Here is a 23375-nt window from a genome sequence, read left to right as displayed (position 1 = left end):
CACTAAAGCCCACTCAGCAATCTCGCCCTATGTATAACTATTTTTATATAAAAAATTGAGTATAAAACTAACACCCACAAATTTTTTTATCATAGCAAAATCGAGCTCAGTACATCAAAAGATTTAAACACATTCTAAAGAAACAAGGGTATCATTATTTTGTTTATCCAACAAAGAATGTTCAAGATAGTAGGGAATAAATTGCAAATAACACAACACAATTTGCAATAGAATAGAAAACAAGCCCACAACATGCTTACTTGAAAGAACAAAGCACTCCTGATTTTTCTCTCTCATAATTTGACAACCCTACATAATAACTCAGTTCTATATTTGTAACTTGTCAAACTAACATTCAAATTGATGTGATAGCTACAACCAATTTCAACGTTCATTTGGGGATTTTAGAGTGTACAAAGATTGCTTTTTAAATATCTTCACTATGCTGTCTACACAAATAATGAGTCAAGCGAAAAATGGGAAGAGTAAAAGCTGATTTTCTAAGCACAAAAAAAAAATGCAGCCTACCATCTTTATTGTCTATGAACAAAGATTAAATGCACTCAATCAACTTACTGACAATAGCTACTTCGAGAAGCAATAAGATTAACTGTGTTCCAACTTCAAACCATGCTGACAACCCACAATAAGGGTCTGTTTGGTTCTTGGAAGATGACAAGGATTGGGTTTTTCAAAATCTAAATTTGATAATTTTTGCGTTTGTTTTAAAATTGGCAAAATGGAATTAGCATACTAGACTTCCAATTTTGCCTCAAAACTAGGTTTTCCAACTTCCTACTAGCAAGTAGGAATTGAAAATAAAAACCTGGTTATGTTTTTTAAGGAGTGTAAAAATAATAGATTGGACTACTTTTTGAAATTTGCCTTCAACTTCAAGCTTACACTTAAAAATGTGCCTTCACATGCATCTTCCGAGTGGAACAAACGATTCAAGTAAAATCCCCAAAATCGGAATGGAGATTTGCAAAACCTTGATTTGGCTAAACCAAGGTTTGTAGAAATCTCAGTTTTTTAAATTCCACGAACCAAACAGACCCTAAATGTGAATAGATTGATGGACAGAAGTGGAGGGAAGATATTCTCATAAAAATTTGAAAGGACTACACCTCATTTATACAACTTCATAAACGTACTATAAAACTTCTCACAACACAAAAAGTAAATAACACACAATTTTAATGATTGGACAAACCAGTCCTTTTCTACAAAACCAAAAATCTCTCCGTGATTATTATTACATAATGGAGAGCCAACTGCATAAAGACTTAAAAGAAAAAATGGTCATTCCAAAACATTGACTGTTCATCAGAGGAGCATGAAACTCAACGAAAATAAATATAATAAAACAATAAATAATTGAATGTTCCAAATACAAACATTATATAAAAACAATTCTGACACAAAATTCTATTACTTGAATGGCTCACTGAATTAGAAAAAAGTGGCATCCACTGGATGCTATAATTACTTGCATACGGTAGGAACTAAAAATGTTACAAAACTTAATATAACCATTAGCTAACATGACTTGATTATATATATTTCATTCATTTACTATAACTAATGTTATAGCTTCAATTTTATAATTTTTAATTACTTTATTAGATATAAGAAACACCCATTGAAAAAAAAAAGTTCCTTAGAAGTGCTAGAAGCAAAGGATCTCAAAGTTCCCTTGGTCATTTCACAACTAAGAGGATCCATTTTTAACTCAATCTTCCCTTGGAAAAGAAACAAAAACAAGTATCACAAAAGAGTTTAAAAAGCGACAGCAAAAGAGTCTTTGAGGCGGCCATCAAGCCAAAAAATCTATTTCCATATCATCCGCCATATTATTATTGTTATTGACCATCGGCGACCAAATGGACGCAAAAAATTAAAATTTCGAAGTGCACAAATTCCAAAACAATACATATATCTTTTCATCAAACAGCTGGTATTTCGCGGCACAAGCGGTTTTCGCGTTGAAGTTCCTTGGTGCGGGAAAACCCCCATTTGCTGTAGATGCCGCGGAAGATCTGGGGCGTAGGTGTTCTCCCTTCTGAGATCGACCTTCGTGGGGTTTGAGGATGACGCTAGTAAATTCATGGCGAGCCATGTTTTATAAAGGGCCGGGCTTCATCAACTAGGCCTTTAAACGAGGCGCATCAGACACGCCTTGCAAAGAGCTGCCTTTTTCTTTATATTTTCTCCGTGGATATGGTTGGTTCAGAAGACATGGGCGAAGAAGGGAATTGTTCACCAGCAGAGGACCCAAAGAAGTATGGCGTAACGAAGCCCATTTCGATGTCGGGGCCCTCCGACTCAGATCTGCAGAGGAATCTTGATTTGGAAAAGGTCAGTCTTTCAATTCTTAAACAGTTGCATTTTATTTGAACTATGTGACCTGGAGGTTACAGAAAAATCTCTGTTCGATTTTGATGTGTAAACATATGACACATTTATCTTGACCCCGTGATGTTCTCTCTCCATTTTTTTTTTTTTCCCTAAAATACTTAGTTTTGACTCTATAGAACTCTACCGGTGACGAACTTTCTCGTAGTTGTTGCGTCCAAAGATTTTTCTTCCGCCAAATTCACCTGGAACTTGGACTCTTTTATGTCTGGCTTGGAGGATGCTAGAGGTGGCATTTTATTAATTTTTCTTTGTTTTGATGATGGATCATCAGTATTTTCCGAAAGCACTTTCTACTGTCGACATGGACTGTGGAAACATGATATCTCTTACCTTTGGATTGCTTAAGAAAGTCAATTACTTTTCACGAGTATAACATGCTGATGTATACGTGTATATGTACGAAATTGATTGTGTTGTCCCATATTTTATTTCGTGGCAAACATTTTGACATTCTGGAGTCGACTGTAATTTGACATGCGATTAACTTGGCGGATTTCCTTCGTTGGGTATCCTTAAGCCCTCTCGACTGAGAGTAATTTTTTCGTAAATTCGATATGGAATTGCACCAGGGATTTTACTCTAGCTTTGCCACAGCCAGTGTGTTGGATGTTATGCATTATTAAACTTGAACCCCATCATGATTCTTGGGGTTCAAACCCGTGGCAGTTTTGATACACTTATTACTCAAGCCTATCCTATTTAAGCAGCGCAAACTTTTTTTGGTCATGATATCTTTTGCATGTTACTATCCTATAAGGTTCTTGGGCAATGATTTCTGCTAAATTCTAGTTATTTCCACATCTAAGACATATTCACATGCACATGTGGAGTGCAGATACGTGCAGACACACACATGCACTCCCTGTGGGATTTAATGTCATGTCAAATTCGCTTGGAACTTGTAAATAGTTTATTGTACGACGTATATTATGTGATTTCAAATATGTGTATTTTGGATTTGAACCTGGTGCTCCACATTGGAGCTCTGTTTCCTTTCACTACTTTAATCCATCCTGTTAGACCATCGTGAAAATTTATCTTGTTTTTGTTATAATTATGGATTTCTACTTCCATGGTAATGTTATCAACGGTACGATATTTTAATTAATGAAGTTCATCCTCTCTATATTTTTATTAATCAAACCTATCCTATTCAAACCAGTCTCTTTCAATCTCCATTTGAAAAACCTTTGTAGATTATATTGGGTCATATTTTTTTTTGTATAAAACTTGGAAGGTTCTTTGGCTAGGTTGTTGGTTCTGGTTCTGATTCAAATTTGGGCTCGGATTTGGATATAGATTCGGCAAAATTTCCTTTTGGGCAGGTTTAGTACCATGGGGGTATATATATTATATATAGATATTTCCACACACACACACAGACAGATATGTATGTATGTATGTATATGCATACACTCATAAATGTAACATGTTCAATGTTCATTCATCATTGGTTCAACTCTTCAAACTTACAATATTATAAAAGTTAGAATTGTGATACTCATAAATCCATAATTGCCAATAAAATATTTCATATATCATATTCATTCTTTGCAAAAGTCTCAAAATGTCATTACACAATGAAAATATAAATTACAAGCCATATTTCGTATTTAATATCCAAATTCATCTTCAATATTCATAATCTTCATAAAAAAATTGGCATGTGGGGCCCATTTTTGGGCACCCACATCTGTGGATGTCCGTGGATTCCTCTGGATACCCATCTAGAATCTGGGAGGAATTAGAATCAACTTTTCACTGGAATCAGGATCCGGGTTTATTTATAAGGATTCGGTACCTTAGTTTTTGGGCAATGATTTCTGTTAAATTCTAGTTATTTCTGGGTAAAAAGGTTTCATACACATGCACACATCAGTATTACATACTTGGTTTTTAATTTTATTGCCACTACTGAGGGCTATTCATTTGTCAAATCTGGAACTTGCATTTAGTATCTGGTATGGTGAGTTTTACCTGATTTCAACACTTACGTATATTTTCAATTTGAACCTTGTGCTCTACTCTTTAATTCTGTTCTCTTTTTAGTATTCCAAGTCATTCCATTTGGCCAATATTTTTAAGTACTCTTGTATTTTCTACTTTTATGACTTTTTTTGTTCTACTTATTTTTGGCTTTCAAGGGTGTTATGTAGGTTATGTTTTGATGGATGTATCTGGAACCAAATTCATTTTGACAAGCCCTTCATGGAGATACTCTTCAACTTAAACGCCATATTGAGGTGTATCCCTTCTGCATAGTTCTTGAAGTTTCTTGAGGTGGGTGCCATGGCATTAAGTTTGGGGATAGTTGGGCAGTGAGGGTGACACAAATGTTTATAGTTCTTGAAAAGTCAGTTATAAAAATATGTACAAGAAACAAGCATAAGAATTGTAGCTGAAACTTTGTAATACTATTTAATGTTTAAACTAAGAAACATTGAAAAGAAAAAACTGTGACAATGATTAAATCAAAATTTTGAACATTAACAACGATGGGCTGAGTTTTCAAAATTTCAGAGCAAAAGAATAAAGAATAAGTAGATAAACTATAAAGGAAAATTCGACATACTAAGTGAAGTTTGAGCGAATGAACATAAAGACAATGATTGAGGTGTATCTCTTCTGCATAGTTCTTGAAGTTCCTTGAGGTGGGTACCATGATTAAGGTGGTATAAGTTTCTTCATGGAGATAATCTTCAACTTAAACACCATGATTGAGGTGTATCTCTTCTGCATAGTCCTTGAAGTTTCTTGAGGTGGGTACCATGGCATTAAGTTTGGGGAGAGCTGGGGCAGTGTGAGTTCAACTCTCTTTCATTTTACCATGAGGGGGTGTATCTCTTCTGTATGGTTCCTTTGAGTTGCTTGAGGGGGGACCAAAGCCCTAAGTTTGGGGAGGTTGGGGGAGGGGGATGTGGGTGGCACAAATGTATATGGTTCTTGAAAAAATTAGTCTTAAAAAGGTGTACAAGGAACAAGTATAAGAATATTATATGAAACTTTGTTATACTGTTTAATGTTTAAACTAAGAAACATTAAAAAGTAAAAAAACATGACAATGGTTGTATTGAAATTTGAACAGTAATAATGAAGGGCTGAGTTTTCACAATTTTGGAGCAAAAAAAAAAAGTATAAGTAGAAGAGTTATAAAGGTTTATTTGACATACTAAGTAAAGTTTGAGCTAATAAACAAAAAAACATGACAATTATTGCATTAACAATACCAATGGTGTTTGGAGATTTCGGGTCAAGTATCCCTTCTCCTTGTGGAACAAGACTCTACTGTTAAATTTACCTGGGAATTGCACGTGGTCTTTTAAGTTCTGTTGGGTACACCGCATCAGTGTGCTGGATGTGTTATTTTGTGTAGTTCAACTCTTTTTCGCATTTCCTAGGTATCTGGCATGTCTATCTTCAATTTCATCACTTGAGCTCATCTTACTCTATGATTCTTCTAATACCTCTTGAGTTTTTCTTAAACTTTATCATTTTGCTCAACAATTTTTTTTAAAGTTTTGGGATTATCACTGGCAAACCTGGTGATGTGTATATTTGAATCCAAATGTATTCTATCATTCATTCCTTGAAAATCGTTTTTGATACACACACTTGAAACCAACCATCTTTTGACAAATTGGAAAATCTCTATTGTGCTAAATCGAGGGGTCTTCCCTCAAATTGACCTGAGCTATGCTATCCAATTTATTCAGCTTGCACCTGGCCTAGCAGTAAGGTCTGTTTCATACAGTCTTTTATCCAGTTTCTGCACTTTGTTATGCATTGTGGCTTTTAATCTTGGATTCCCAATAAGAAAATCCCATATTTTCTACCACTTCAGCTCATTCCATTGTCTAATTTTTTCTGCAGTATTTTAACTAGTTAGAACCTTTTCATGTCTTGTGGGTTCTGATTTTGGATCCCTTATCCGAAATGTTGGTATTGTCTACCATTTTAGTTCATAACACACAATTTCTTAAATAGTCACATTCTTCAGGAAATTAATATAATTTTCTTCTTTCTATCTTGGTCGAACGAGTTTCTTGGCTAGGATTTTTCTTAAAGCTTATATTTCCACATATGAGCACTTTGAAATATGCATTGGGGACCAGCTTTGCTTTGACACAAAATGTTTTGAATTAAGTATCTCAAAATAAAAGAGGGTTAAGGCACTGCTGGTTCCAGGTATGCATAAAATATTTAAAAGTAATATTTGTTATTGTTTTGAATTAAACATCTGGAAGCAAAGAGGGTAAGGCACTGTTGGTTTCATAGATGCATAAAAACGATATTGTTATCTTAACTTTGTATTTTAGGACTGAATATATGTGCAAGTTCTTTCTATGTTTATAATTGGTTAGACTGTGTATGCCATTCTTTTGATTTATTTTGCTGTGGAATGGGCTTGAATCTGCCTTAGGCAATGGTGCATGGTCTCAAGGAGGGGTTTGGCAAATTAGCAACATATTCTCTGGTAAAATAAAAATATGCAGTTATATAAAGATGACCCTATCAATAATGAAATTTTATGCCAGACTACCTGCAAGAAATCACTAGATCATGGTACTTCTAGGAAATGTCTGATGGATTTGGAAATAAATAATCACGAGATATTTGAAAGTTTGCCCAAAGTGTTCCCATCCTTCCTCTAGCTGACACTTGCTTTGTCAGAAATAAACACAGCTTTGTTGTTTTTTAGCAAAATTTCTGTGTTTTCATCAGCACAATGTGAGTGTACCCAATTATCAGTAAGTCACTTATCTAGTATTCCCAAGGAGTGGACATATTTATTTTCTACAGGGTTGTTAATAGATTGTAGGATATCATATTTCCGGAGTCCACCGTGCATATGGAAGCATCTGGTTTTTTTTTTCCATAAATGTTTTCGATCACATTTGGTGATCCATCAACAGAGTGAGAATGAGATTGTAGGAGGCTTTTTGATAGAAACCAGTTCTGTGTACTTCATAATTATTTGTGTTTTGCTAAAGATAATTTTGGAATGCCGACAAACGGGCAATATTTTCTCTATCTGGTCTCTGATCGAAAAATGAAATGAAAGATTTTTGATTCAGCCTAATACATCTCATTCTACCAGTAACTAAGGAAAGTTTGTGAAAAAGGCAGATTTTAGGTAGTGAAGAAGTGGCCACTTCAAGATCACTTAAATAGCTTCATCATTTTCCCTTTTTGCTTAGATATAGACTATTGTGCAGACTGTATCATTCTTACGAAGGCATATATGATATATGTAATCTTGAGTATGAAAGCAATGTGCTGTTTGTAGCATCTTGTGTTCATGTTCAACATTTTATGGGGAGTTTGGGAAAGCAGTATGATGTCACTATCTATCTTTATTAGTAAATGTGCATTATACTACAACCTAGAAGAAGTACAAGAGCAGATTTCATACAAATTCTATAGGAAATCAGCTCAAACACACTAGCTGATAAGATTTTTGCAAGATAAATAGTAAGCAAAAGTGCTTATGATGCTGTCCTCCCTCTATCTTGTGGGAAGGCTTCACTTTTTCATATCTACAGAAAACTGAAGAGCCTGTTCAATATAAATAAGTGTACAAAGATAATAATAATAAGAATTTTTCATATTGAGATTTTCACACTTACTTGACAACAAAATTAGATCTGTATATTTTGAAAAGTAAATACAGAGCTTTGATTGATGTCCAAAAGATTTCAAATGTAAATATCTTGATATTCCACATGTTTCAACCAGCAGTTAATCACTGAACTGTACAACTCATTGGTAATCATTAAAATAGTAAGGCGATTACCAAGACAACAAACACAAGCATAAATTTCTTGGTCAGCTAGGCTTAAGATAACGCATCAGCATGCAACTAGTTTGCTGAATTTGGAATCAGTAAAATGCCTGTTGTGCTTCAGCAGAGGACATATAAAATTTTCAGAAATGTTGATGTGGAAATGTAAATGGTTCTCTGTAATGACCATAAGCAAGATCTGATCTATACTTTTCAGTCTTTTAAGAATTCACTACCACAAAATTACCATCAAATAAAGTAACAGATTCTGATTTTTTGCCTAGGAGGTTGATAGATCTATTCACTTGCACAGTTCAAAAAGGTAGTTTCAATCAAATAGATAACTGTGAAGTCAGCTGTTTTCTCCAGAGTCGGATTAGAAAATATAGCTCATAGAAATATCAAATAACGAGGACACACAGTAAACTGATCACAATGAGACTGGTGGATTAGTGGCAGATATTCACATGTCTGCTACAACAGTTAGTCTACCCGTAGGTGATTTGGAACTGTGAAGTACTTCCTTGTCAAATCTGGGCAAGGAGGCTTAACTGGATTGAGCAAAACTCTTTCTATTTGGGTCTTGAAATACCCAGAGAATTGATAGTTATGATGAATCAGTCTTGAACATATATTTGAACTTTTTCTATCACAACTCCACATTAATTAACCTTAACCAATTTTGCAGCAAAGAAAGATAAAGTGATGAAGAACATACAGATTAACTCCAGTTTTTATGTGGAAGAATTAAGGAGGGAAAAACCATGGTGAGATATAACTAATTCTATATGAAGAATAATATTTTAGGCTAATGGCTTCTGTTTTGACTTGCAGGGTAAGGTGCACAATTGTAGGGCAAGATATAAAAGACATGTAGATTGAGATGCTCTGCCTCAGGGCAAGATAAAAGTCCATTGAATGCTGTACCTGCAAGAGTTTCTCATGTATGGAATTGCTGGTGATAGCACCCTAGTCTGTTATTTATTTGCCTGCAAGCATCGGATACATGAATTCTTACAGGCATTATTGAAATTCCCTGGATTTTATTTTCTGCAATCCGGTTGAGCAAGATAACCACGGCACTTTCTGAATTGTCAAAGTCAATTTGGAGTAGGATTCAGGAATATATACTTGACTGCCTATCATGTTATGTGGAGCCAATTTTTATTTGTGTAATAACCTATAATGGATGGACGTATTTTGCAGTTGCTTCTGGATGACCAACAAGTTGCACAGTCATATAGAAGCCACTTGTTTGATATGCTTTTAAGAGTTTCTTCCAATATCTTAGATTATCACATAAATGTATTTGCGCATGCAATGATGAAATTCCCTGTACACTGTTCTGCAATGTGTTTTGAGTATCAGAACCATGACATTCCTGGAATCACTGAAGTCACCTTGCAGTTGGGTTTTAGAAACATGCTTTAATGTTTGCTGTGGTTTTCAAAGACAGTTTATATTTGTCTTAAAGTCCAATATAGAGCAAATTTGTTTCTGTAAGCTTGGATGATTATACTACCATGAATATATACAAAAGAAGACTTAGTTATTGCGCAGCATTAAAAGCTTTATATCTATTCATGGAAAGAAATTCGATTGAATAATATTTTTTTCTTCCATGGGCAAAAATATATATTCAATACCTTAATTTTGCTCGCCAGCACAGCCAGCTATGCATTGTCTAGTAATATAGGTTATAATAATGCTTGGAATGTCAATGAATGTATAGGCTGGTATCTCTATTCATTATATGTATATATGCCTATTTCAAATACAAGAATTATGATTACATTTATTGCTTTGATATCTATGGATATGTATTTACTATTTTGTTATTTTATATGGTAGTATTTTGAATGTAGTGAGATCAATGATAATGGTATTTGCATTTTAAACATTTTGGGTCATGCTTGTCTGTGTGATCCAATACAACACATGGAAGATTGTGTGTCTTGTGGCTTCTCAGCATGTTGTGCCTTGCACAGGCAACATTTTTTTACAGTTAACTGAAGGTGGAATGGTGGTTGCATGCTCTATGGTAGAGTTATATAGTCTGGCCTCTACATGCATTGTTTCATTCCTATCTTCTGGCCTCTACGTCAAATCATTGAGGCCAAGTTGACCAATGACTGTCTCTGAAATTTCTTAGACATCCGAAATCAAAGAGAATTGCTTTCTCTTACTGGAACTGGTACTGCATCGACAGCTAGCAACTTTAATGTGCAATATTGGAAGATCGTATGAAACTGTGAGCTTAGGAAAAACGGTGGCGGAATGTAGGAGTGACAACAGTTAAGTAGGGAGCAATGGCATCTACATGAAACATACGGGGATGTATGCTACAGAATTTGCTAAAGTATGAACCAGGGCAAAAAGAGGGTGAGGGTATTAAATGTTAAGCTGGCAGGACCATGAAAGGTCCTTGTTTGCCGTCTCTTTTAATGACACAGCCACACTTGAGTGTTTTGAGGTGGAAGTGGAGGGTAAACATCACATTGCTTACTGCAAAGCATGCGTCAACATTTGTGAACTACAAGTTGATTTTATGCTTTAACTGATTTATGAGACTTGGAGGGAAAGCTGCAGTTCTGTGTACTCTATATATGACAGAACTTGAGAAGTGGAGGGAGAAAGAAGCTTGTGTACTCAATTGTGTATGCAAGAAGTTCACAAGAGTTTGGGAACCCTATTTGTTTTCAATAGGTAGCAGAATTTGCAAGAGTTATGGAAATCGAAAAATCTATGCACATTTTCATTGCGGAAGAGGTGAGCAAGAATCTGTGATTATGAAAAGTGAGTACTTAAAAGACAATGCGCATTTTAAAGGTGTGTGAGGTGTATGGGGCTCTGCTTTCTCTGTTGACCATTGACACTTGCAATATTTGTTACAGGATGGATCTGAGAAAAGAAGGAAAATGTAATGCCATGTTACTCTTCCAAAATTTGAAGCGTACCTTAGATTTTTGTTTGGCAAGCGCAAATTGGAGGATAACAGAACAAGCATAGACAACTTTAACAGCTGTCACTCTTTCAAGATTGTGCTCATGGGTGGTGAACTTTCACTTCTCCTACGCTGGGCATACTCTATATTATTGGCCATAAATATTACTTATGAATTTTTTGAACAAATTCCAAGTTCTTTTATATCTTTTCTAAAAATAGTTGCAGTGCTGCGTGGACTGTGAAATTAGGAGTGGTAATCTGTCCATTGGTCGAACCTCCTTTACACATCCTTTGAGTTTTAGCCCAACCTGTTGCGGTGTTTGGGTTTGAACCCAGGTCACCTTGTCAGGACCTAATTATTTACACACACTCTGAGTTATGACCCAGATTTTTATGTACACATCCTCTGGGTTATGACCCTCTTTGCAGTTATGTCAGTCTGATCTTTGAATTTATAGTTATTCAAGGTGCTTAAAATTTTTCATCTGCATCTTCAACTATTGGGAATGCAAGCATGCTAATTGTCTTTGTTGAAAGAAATGCAATTTAGTTTGTGCATCTACTGAATTTTTACTTTTTGGACATAATCACTCTAGATTAAGTGTTTGTCACTCTTGGGTTTTACTATTTTAGGTATCCTTGGCATCCTAATTATTTTTTGGTAGGAGAAATGCAGGTTTTAGAGAGTGCTGGTCTATATGATAGTGAAGGTCAGTCTACATTGAGGGTGGAAGTTCTGGGCCAAATAGAGCAGGTGAGGATTTTGAATTTGCCTCTTGATAAAATGAATTTGCACTTCAGTTACATGTTCATTTAATTAGTCACACTATAACGTTTTTAGTGTATTGCTATAATCAACTGTAGTATTATTAGCTTTCATATCTATTTTTTGTGACCTTGGATCTCTTGTGACCTTGGAACTCAAGCTTCAGCTCTTGTGTTACTTTGTTTTTAAAATTACATGTGGTTGTCATGCCAGTGTTAATTGAGTGCTGATTGTGTCATACAAATCTAGTTATCTGTTATTGTGCTCTCTCCATTAAGAAAGTTAGTGGAATTCATTTTAGATAAGGGTTTTATTTTTTACAGCTAGATGAACCTTATAGTCTTGATGATAGTTATGTGGAGACTCCAATACAGGGACAAGGATTGTATCCTCATCTCCATATGCACTTTATCTGGTGATCAGATTAATGGGAAAAATCCGTACCCTTATTTGTTTCCTCCCATACATTGATTGAAATCTTCTATTTTGCCTTTTCCTCTTTGTATGATTGCTCTATACTATTTCCTAAATTTGTGTGTGTATCGTTTCATTTAGTTATTTCTATTACTCCAGGACATCTAAATAGCAATACAAGTTTTCCTTTTATATTTGCTCACTTTCAGGCTTTTAGCATTGAGTGAAGCTCTCATCTCTTTTACAAAATGTTTATTGGTTTGTTCCCCAATCCATGGAATTTTTTGATCATTATAGAAGTCTGTCCTCGGCAGAAAAGTGATTGTATGCTTTTTAAAAAAAATATTTAGCATAGAGTACAAACAGACATATATTGCAAGGAATCAGTCCAAAATGTGAAGCACCTATCAACAACCACTGACTGCTGGAATTATTAGCCATACTAACAGATACAAAAAGAGAAGCTATTAAACCACAAAATTATTACAACTCTTACATTGCTACTAGTTTCGCAAGAGTCACAATTATAAGTTCCTATTGGATAATCAATCATATCCTTTACCAAGGGCTGTTAATATACCCTATTTTAGTTCTCAGCTTGTTACTGATGTTGCACTTAACTATATAACTTTTGAACTTAGGAAGGCACCTTCTCTTGCTATATTTTTTCTTCAACTCTAATTATTCCTGATAAATGAAAAGTTGTTATTAGTCAAGATAAGACAAAAAACATTAGGCTCATAGAAAAGGCTCTAACATATTCAACAGGGATTTCAGCCCAGTTAAAACCATTTTTACAGTTCCAACCAATACAAAAAAAGAGAGACCAAAGGGAAATTACATTAAAAAATCAAGTGCTCAAAAGTCTCAGCAACATTACACAGACCATGGATTCTAGCAGGCATACTGACCACTGCTAATCTATGAACAACAGCCAATACAAGTTCTCCTGTTCTTCTCCCCCTTTTTTGGGTTTTTGGTACTCCTACACCTCTCTAATTTGTTCATTTTCTTCTTATTTTCAGCATTTTTAGGTTTTCTTTGAGTAATCAACACTATTTCAGAATCCAAACCATCTTCACAGTTCCACCCAATAACCAAAAAGAGAGACCAAAGGGAAAATACTTAAAAAAATCAAGTGCTCAAAAGTCTGAGCAACATTACACAGACCATAGATTCTACCAGGCATACTGACCACTGCTAATTCATGAACAACAGCCAATACAAGTTATTCTGTTCTTCTTCCCCTTTTTGAGTTTTTGGTACTCCTGCACCTTTCTAATTTGTTCATTTTCTTCTTTTTTTCAGCATTTTAAGGCTACTCTTTGAGTAATCAACACTATTTCAGAATCCAAGCCAGAGTACAAATGATGAAAATAGGCAACATTGCTGGGAGGATGACCCAACCAAAGACTTTGGACAGTCATTGTTTAACAGCAATTGTACATTACCAGAAGCAGACTTCTTTCTGGCTTCCTCAACATTGAATTTACTAGTAACCAGAGTCAATTGTTGGGCATTTTTGGGATACAGTTTTTTATGGAGGCATGGTCAGTACTAAGACCATCATCATCCTCTTTAGAGGTGATATACATGTTTTGGTCAGGCTTGTCTGAAGTCTAACCTCAACCAGCTCACCATCAAAAAGGGGTCAGATAAGGAGAGCATAGGATTATTCCTCTCCTGGCCCGGTTTTTTAAGGGAAGGGGGTCCATTATATTAGGCTGAATCAGTAATGTATCCTGCAAGAAAAATTTGGAGCCTTACATGAGTCAATATTATTGATTATAGCAACATAGCTGTACAAGCCAATGAGTTTATCAGACTCATCTGCAATGTTAGTAGTGAAAATTATTGTCATTGATCACTTGCTCTTAATGGCTCTTATTGTGTTCAGAAGTGGTTTTTTTAATTATTCTCACCAGAGTGCTGATTAATATATTACGACAATAGATTATAGTCTATTATTAATCAATGGTAATCTATTTGTTAACTACTGTAAATATTAGAATGTTTTTAATATTTAAGTTAGCTGTTGATAACTAATAGCTAGAATAGAATGTTTCTATTTGTTATGATTGTTTCCTAAGGAAACAACGTTACATTCATTTGTATATAATGACCTCTTGGTCTTTGATAATGACAAGCAAATTTATTCCATTTACTTCGTAATATGGTATCAGAGCCAACACTCTAAATTTTTTAAAAAATAATTATAATTTCTTGGTTGAAATTATCTACCTTTTATTTTCAAAATTATTTACATGCACATTTTTTTTCCAACTCTCTATAATCCGACTAGGGTTTCCGTTCTGAGAAATCTGAATCAGCCAACTTTTGGTTCGGTTCAGCAACCCATTTCTGTTCAGATCCATCTATTTTTTGAGGACAGCTTGGTGTTGTGGATAGATTAACCATTAAGGGAGGGTATTACGATAATAGATTACAGTCTATTATTAATTAATGGTACTCTATTTGTAAACTACTGTAAATATTAGAATGTTTCTAATATTTAAGTTCGATGTAGATAACTAATAGCTAGAATAGAATGTTTCTATTTCTTTACAATCGTTTCCTAAAGAAACATCTTTCCATTCATTTGTATATAATGACCTCTTGGTCTTTGTTAATAACAAGCAAATATTTTCCATTTACTTCATAATATTATATTCACAATACTGGAAAAAATGTATTACTAACAACATAATTTTGGAGTCTTTTCTTAAACATATTAAGTTTTGAGCCCATAAATCAATGAAGCTAAACAACAATGAGGAGTCAAATTAGAAACAAAAAAAATCACAGAAATATCTTGGGAAAACCCTTCTAGAATGAAGGGAAAAACCCAACCACACAACAAAAAATATCATTATATTGATTATAAAAGTTCGAGTGTACAATGCCTATCGCTTGATGCAATATATATAACTCAAGGAGAGACTTTTTACATTCTAAGCAAAGGTCTCTACGAATTCCCAAAACGTGACTCTTAATTATAATTACAATTACAGCTCTACAAATTTTCCATGCCTCAACACATGTCAAATGACATATGTCATTACATTTAGTATTACAAATTAAATATAAGAGTCCTTTTCAGCTGAAGATAACAATAACGATAATAATGTCCATATTTCTAGAGATAAAAAACTCTATCGCAGCTACCATCTTCAACACTCCCTCTTAGCCAGAGAGAGATCTTTAGCCGAACAATCATACAAGATTGCAACCAATATGTCAATGATAAAATCTCATCACATAGATAATATTAGTTTCATGAAAACATGTAACAATTACTAATTCATGGAATCACTCAACATGAAGGCCCGTAACAATTACTCATATTCATGGAATCACTCAATATGAAGACCTTCAACAATTACTTATATCCATGGAATCACTCAACATGAAAACCTATAACAATTACTCATATTCTTGGAATCACTCAACATGAAAAGATTTGCAAGACTCACAACTAAGCCTTTAATCACGGACTCTCTCAACGTGAACTGTCATGGAATCTCTCAACATGACATCCAACTTCCATCACAAAATCTCTCAACATGATGACATCATGGACTCTCTCAACATGATGTTCACTATTGCATAGTGAAAGAGTTATCATAGCTGATTCTTACAATCTTATTGTTGATTTCACATGAATACAAATAGACATAACAAAACAAGACTTAGTTCCATTTAAGTCTCAAATTCTACCAATATCCAGTGTTATTTGGGGACGCATCCTCGGTATATTTTCATCCCTCCCCATCGCGGAAACGTCTTAGAGACTTGGGGACACCTAGGGGACTTTGATGCTAACTTGTATAACAAATTAGACTTTGATTGTCAAAGTAACACAAATTTGGCATATAAATTCTACTGATTTTTATATTTTAAGGTTCTATTATGTATAAGTACATGCTTTATCCATGTTTTCATATAAATATTTCAAATTTCTCTATATTTTTTAATTTTCCCTATTGTTATATAGCCGTCCCCATTTGCCGTTCCCTTCCATCCCCAAAATCAACAAAAAAAAGTGTCATCTTGGAAACCTGTCCCACTGTCCCCTGCCGTCCCTGTTCTGGAAACTCCGGGGAACATAGCAAATATCACAGACATTAAAAGCATATATGAAAATGAAGGGAATTCCATAAGTGCTCCCTCTTAATTACAAAAGCCTTCGTCTGAAGGTAAAATCCTTATCTTGTTGTATCCTCCCTTTGGAGCTTGATATACATTTTCTGTATCATAAATTCAGTTCCATGACTGTAGGGAATTTTTCCATGCCTTTGCATGCATTCTCTTATCACACCATTGCTTCTTGATTTATCCTGGAAGCAAGAATTCGTTCCCAAATCAAGCTATTAATGAAAAAGATATACACAGAACAATGCTAAAAGCATACAATATCCTCCTGGAGTTATAATATAAATCAACATTCAAGGATGTGAAAAACTTATCTCTTTATCGACTTTACAGATTTTGATCTCCATATTTTTCCCTATTAGACAATATGGTCTACTGCAATGCTCATATTCCAACTCAAATTCAACTACAAATGATGGCAAAGACAAAACTATCCCTATGTCCAAATCTGAACATACTAATTCAATTTTGACATTTTCCTTATACACGAATAAAGATTCTGATGCAAAATGGTTCAACTATAACAATCACAACACTGCAACAGATTTCAACCAATACAATAGAAGTCTAATAGCTGCAAATTTATTTCAGACTGGACATAATCAAACACTTATTGAAATGTGAATATAATAGCATATCAGTAAATATACCTTCAAACCTCTTTTGTCCGCAAAGGGTTGTGAAACATACTTGATATTCCAACAGACCATACTTATTGCAAGGTAACTTACTATAAGATTTAAAATAAAACTACTATACCTGATGAAGGCATACAATTACCTCTCTGTCTATCTGATCCCCATCTTTCATCAAATGTTCATGAAGATCGCCAAGCACCAACTAGCGACTCCAGCAACCCGACTACCTCAGGAAGAGACTTTTTGCATCCCTTTAATGGAAGAAAAAAAAGAACTCTTTAATTAATTTCTATCGAAGGTCAAAATACTGCCTTTTCCCACAACGCTAGAAAGTAATAATTGAGAAAGCATTCGTTTCAAGGATGGGAAATTGATCGGTCATGATCAGAATGTTTACTCCAAAATGAGCATGAGATTGATTCAAGCAATCAAGGTGCAGGTTGAGCGAGTATACACTCCTATTTTCATTCTTAACTGCCGATATTGCATCACCCGACCATGCATTGTCTTTGTTTGAATCACCTGATCATGCATGGTACAGATAAGCACGACGAGTTTTGACTTTAGGAATAAACACAAGTGGCTGTGCTCATAAAGTTCTCTGTTTCGGTGAAACAACCCACTTCTCATAATGTCTTATAGTCATAATGTCTTGGCAGAATCTAGAGCTTTCTGGTTGTGGTTACATAGAAAAAAAACCTTATCCCGACCAGTTCCATCATTAGCAATATCAATTCCATCGAAATTGAGGAGTATATCAGATGGCTTCAAGAACATAGATGCTGGAGTTGTTAGCTCTACTTTTCTTACACAAACACCCTTTTGGATAGACTTAATTCCCATTGCAAGACGTAAGTCAGTATTCTCCATTTTCTGCCATTATATTCCAAGAATCGAGAATCATAAAAAAATGAATTTTCAAATACTTTCAAGACCCTTAAGATTTGGCAAAGCTGTCGGAACGTAAAGGCCAACCCGATCTCCACAAAATTCAACTCAGTCCACTGTAAAAAGGAAACACACAAATTCATCACTGGTAGTTGCCTTGACCATTATGTCTCACTAATAATCCTTAGCCGACCATATGTTCATACACTTCACTGCTGTTATTAACTTGGCTCAGATACTATGTTAAGTTTTGAGCCCATAAATCAATGAAGATAAACAGCAATGAAGAGTCAAAATAGAAACAAAAAGAACACATGAAATATGCTGGGAAAACCCTTCTAGAATGAAGGGAAAAACCCAGCCACACAACAAAAAATAGCATTATATTGATCATAAAAGTTGAAGTGTACAATGCCTATCGCTTGATGCGATATATAACTCAAGGAGAGACTCTTCACATTCTAACCGAACATCTCTCCAAATTCCCAAAATGTGACTCTTTATTATAATTACAATTACAACTCTACAATTTTCCATGCCTCGACGCATATCGAATGACAGATGTCATTCCATTTAGTATTACAAATTAAATATAAGAGTCCTTTTCAGCTGATGAAGGTAACAATAACGATAATAATGTCCATATTTCCAGAGATAAAGATCTGTATCGCATCTACCATCTCCAACAAAACACTCATACATTTTTTAATAAAAAACAAGAATATAGAGTTCCCAACAATTCTAATTCATATGAAACCAGTTTTAGATGCACATCAGGGATATTTATTGTAGTGAGCAAAAAAATTGACACTTTTGCATTCAAGTGAGGTAGAGTAACCCTTGAAACCTTCACTCGTAGCACATTCCCAAGGGGTTCAAGAAAATCGGGAATGAATTTCCATAGTTGGGGAGAGACATAATTAATTTCCATTGACCTAGGGGTGAATTTAGCAACAACGTCAACAAAAGAGAGGAAATAAATTAACACTTTTGCATTCAAATGAGGTGGAGCAACCCTTGGATCCTCCACTTGTAGCATATTGCCAAGGGGTTTTAGGGAATTGGGAATGGATTTTCATAGTTGGGGAGGGACATTTTTAATCTCCATCCACCTAGGGGTGGATTTAGCAACAATTTCCTCACCTTTTTTCCGGGACCACAAGCAGAGATTGGTCAAGGTTTCAAAAATTCTTGTTTCAAGAAACCTATCTTGCTTAGTGCGGCTTTTAGATGACATGACAAAACAACTTTCTCCAACATTGTACTAAAGGATGCATAAATGGAAAGTTTCTTTCTATAGACATTATAAATCCAATCATCAGAGAACTTTGTGATGCAGAGCCACACCTTGGAAAGCTCAGAAGGAATCAGTCACTCAACTGAGTTGCTTCAAGGGGCATCTACAACCTTCAGGATCACACACAATATATTATAACCACCCATTGTGATTTGAACCAATTGTTTTTATCATTATTATTATTATGAAAACACAACCAGAGATACCTTAGACTCAACTCATAAGACTCCTATAACCATCCACTAGATTCAAAACTTTGAAAATAAATCCCCCCAAAATTTTTTTCTTGCTGCCTCTGGATAGACCTGCACTTAGACATGAATAACATTCGAACCAGAAAAGATTTACTCAATCCAACCGTTGAGATTTGGCGTAACTAGGTTTCAAACAACACATAATTTTTTTAGAGAGATCCAACGGTTCAAACCCGAGATATTGACCACGCATCAGAGTACATTTTTCTGCAAAACATTGCTTCTTGCTGTCTCTAGATAGGCCTGCACTTAGACATGAATAACTCTTGAACTAGATCAAAACTCTTCAATCGCTCTGGTGAAGATGGGCGTAATTAGGCCTATAATAACATATCCAAAGCTCATGAAAATCCAATGGTGCATTTGGGAGATATTACCCATGCACTGAGACTAATTTTCTGCAAACATACCGAATTCGACCCAAAACTAAAACTTTTTAATCTTCTGCAAACTATCAACTTGTTTCCAGTGAGAAGATAAGAAAAATCTGTTCAAAACTCAGACCATCGAAAACTTGCACAAAGACAAAATAAAAAAACATTCCATATCTCTCCAAATTTGATTCGTCTCTTACATAGCCGACTGGCTCACCCTTAAAACTGACTTTCTTTTTCCTATTAAAGGATGTGAAACGTTTTCTTCTTATTTTAGAAAAGAAGAATGTCTTCTATCCAAAAAAAGGATAAGAATCTGAAACATTTTTTCTACCAATATTAGACAGTCGTTTTCTAAGTCAGGAATATTCCAAAAACTGCCTACTACCTATTATTGGATTCTAAAAATCATTAAACACTCCACCTACGAACTAAAGAAAAACTATTCTAATTTAAGATCCACACACCTGGTCCTAGGTGGCTATATCTGGAGAGCTTATCGAACTGCTACTCTAGGTATGCCACCACATGTAGGACGTTATTACAAACTTCAAAAACTAAAAGCATTTAAAACATAACATTAAATTCTCTATTACATTTTCAACAATGTTGCCTCCTATAGCGTTTCTCTTCTCTGCCACTGCAGCATACTCCCTTGTAGAATGAATCTCAAGTCCTCTTGAGATGATGTGTTGTAGAAATGAATCTCATTCTTCTTTCGAACTTTCCAATTTCTTTGAACTAGGATGAGCATATCTACAAGAAAAACAAAAATAATATCCAACTTCTCCACCTTGTAGCTTTGATTCTTTAATGCTGTAAATGTAGCATGATTCACTATACATGAAATCTGCATCCCTGCATAAACATTATTAGAAGAAAACATATCATCAGCATTAAGATTATTTGAGTTCTCTTTTTGAATATGAGCTTCCTTATACACCATGTAATGTGCATCATATCTATCTTCATCAATAGTAATCATAAACTTATCTGCTTCTTGACTATCAACCAGTTTCACATCTTGAATCTTAAGAATCGTATTTATCTCTTTTTCCTTTATTAAACATTTATCATCATCTTGATCTTCTGTAGTAATCTCACTTTCAAATATCTCTTTCTTATTACAACTTTGCTCAAGAACAATAACAGTATTGCACTCTTTCCTTTCTTCTTCAAGCTGAGTTTCCATACTACCGCCATGCCTTTTCCATTCTCCCACAATGGCTGCAAATTTTTCCCATAAATCAGATTCTTCTTTAGAACTTGCTGTTACACATTCCTTAGCTTCATCTTCATGCCATTCCTTTTGACATTTTTCTTCATTATGCATATTTAAGGCTTCATCAATTGCCTCCAAAATCTTTTCCGTAGGAGTACCTTCCAACATTGTACTCTTCTCTATTTTCAAAGGACACATTATTGTTCCAACCATAACTTTATCACACTTAAATCCCATAGGACTTTCCTCTTTATTCTTCTCATCAACATTTACTTGCTGCACTCCTTCTTTCTGCATTTTATTTTCTCTCAACTTAGCTTCATTCTCTTCACGTTTCCTTCTCAAACTTTTTATTTCCTCTTCTATCTTGCTTACCTCTTCTTTTTGTTTTCTCATTTCTTCTTCCTCTCGTTTCTTCTTTTCTATCACTTCCACCTTCAAGTTTGAAGACTCCATCTCTGAATTTTCTTCCTCAGTCTGATTTTCAGCATCCCTCTGTAATTTATCTTTGAGTACAGGAACCAGTGCAAAGAATGGGCTCTTCTTTTCTTTCACCTCTTTCAAGAATTCTTTCTTACCCATCACCATAACTTTGGCTTCTGCGGTTTTGGATTCTTCTTGACTTGGCTCAACTAGAGGTATCAATTCGATGACCTTTCCATTCTTTGTAATGGTACACGTATTCTTTACTCCATCATGATGTGCCTTGAGATCATATTGCCAGGGTCTGCCGAAAAGTAAATGGCATGCATCCATATTAACAATATCAAACAATAATCTATCCTTATAGGCTCCAATCTGAAATTCCACCCAAGCTTGCTCTTCCACTATAGTATGCTGCCCTTTATTTAACCAAGATATTTTGTAAGGATACGGGTGTTGTATTCTTGGGAGCTTTAACTTTTCCACCATTTCAGGAGACACAAATTTTTTTGTAGAACCAGAATCTACTAGTACCTTACAAACTTTTCCCCCAGATTTATAGGTAGTTCTGAAAATGGACTTCCTTTGTGGTGGTTCTTCTTTGACAGGCATTTTCAACAGTGTTCTTCTCATCATATGTGCTTCCCCCTTTTCTGGATAACCATAACTTTCTGAATCTTCTTGTAAATCCGCTTCTTGTGCCAGGTGTATTCTCTTTTCGCCATGAGTACTAGAGCTTGTTTTTGGTGGACATTTGTGTGCCATATGACCTTCCTGATTACAGTTGTAGCATCTTATTGGTCCATTCATCCTTCCTGGTGATCTTCCTCTGAAATTTGGCCTTCTACCTCTGAAACTTCCTATGAAATTATCAAACTTATTAACTTCATTATGCATCTCCGTTTGTGGCTGAAAATTTGGACTCCTTCCTGTAAATGTACCTCTTCCTCTGAATGGTTGTCTTCCTCTGCCTCTGTTATTATTTTCTTGTCTCCTTTTGATTTTCTCTTCCACCTTTAAAGCCAACTGATAGCACTTAGCTACGGTGTTAAGACTCAGCAACTGCAACTCTTCTTGTATGTTCATCCTCAAACCATTTAGGTATCTTGCTACCTTGATACTCTCGAGTTCTGCAAATTTTGAGCTTAGACTTAGTTTCTGAAATTCTTCTGTATAAGTACAGACATCCATATCCCTTTGTCTGAGATTCTGCCTTTTCTGATGCAACTGTACCTCATAGTCTTCAGGGAGATACGTCTCTCTTATCATTGACACCATCTTCTTCCACGAACAAATTTTTCTTTTATCCTCCTTTACCCTTTCTTCCTGTACAAAATTCCACCATGTAAGGGCTGCTCCCTTCATTCTGGACTTAGCTAATTTAACTTGCTGTGATTCTGAAACTTTCTCACATTCAAAATGATTCTCTAAGGCTTCAATCCATTCCAACACTAATTCAGCGTCCATCTTTCCTGTAAACATAGGTAACTCAATGGGTTTTCCCCCCAAAGCCTTTAAAGCTTTAAAAAATGGCTTCTCGTTCTCAGATATCTTATCTTCTTCACTGTCGGGTACGTCTTCCTCTTCTTCCATTTCTTCTTTCATTTTTTTCTTCTCAACTATATTCTGCATATATTCCAACTTACTGGCTAGTTCTGCCACTATCCCCTTCAACTCTCTATTCTCTTTCTGGATAAGTTCTTCTTGCTCCTCGACGTTCTTCACTAACTCTGCATTGGTCACCATCTTGCTTGACCCTATTGAGGAATCTTGATCAGGGGCGTTCAACATATAACTTCAC

At 35.1% G+C, this 23375-nt stretch overlaps 1 protein-coding gene across 2 annotated transcripts in view; it reads left to right on the top strand.

The window, feature by feature from the left end:
* Window positions 1-1964: 1964 nt before the first annotated feature.
* LOC149551902 (nuclear poly(A) polymerase 4-like) overlaps window positions 1965-23375 on the top strand; it is a 69705-nt gene continuing 48294 nt past the window's right edge. For both annotated transcript variants that reach the window (XR_016352826.1, XM_089787402.1), the window contains exons 1-2: window positions 1965-2358; window positions 11823-11900. Coding sequence is in view for 1 of the 2 variants with exons in the window: in XM_089787402.1 (XP_089643528.1) it covers window positions 2221-2358; window positions 11823-11900 (216 nt within the window). In the remaining variant the exon portion in view is untranslated. The remainder of the gene's footprint in view (window positions 2359-11822; window positions 11901-23375) is intronic.

Source organism: Cupressus sempervirens, chromosome 6, assembly GCF_028749045.1.
Source record: "Cupressus sempervirens isolate cs-2001-9-10 chromosome 6, ASM2874904v1, whole genome shotgun sequence".
Lineage (NCBI taxonomy): Eukaryota > Viridiplantae > Streptophyta > Pinopsida > Cupressales > Cupressaceae > Cupressus > Cupressus sempervirens.
This window is presented reverse-complemented; position numbering and strand designations above follow the sequence as displayed.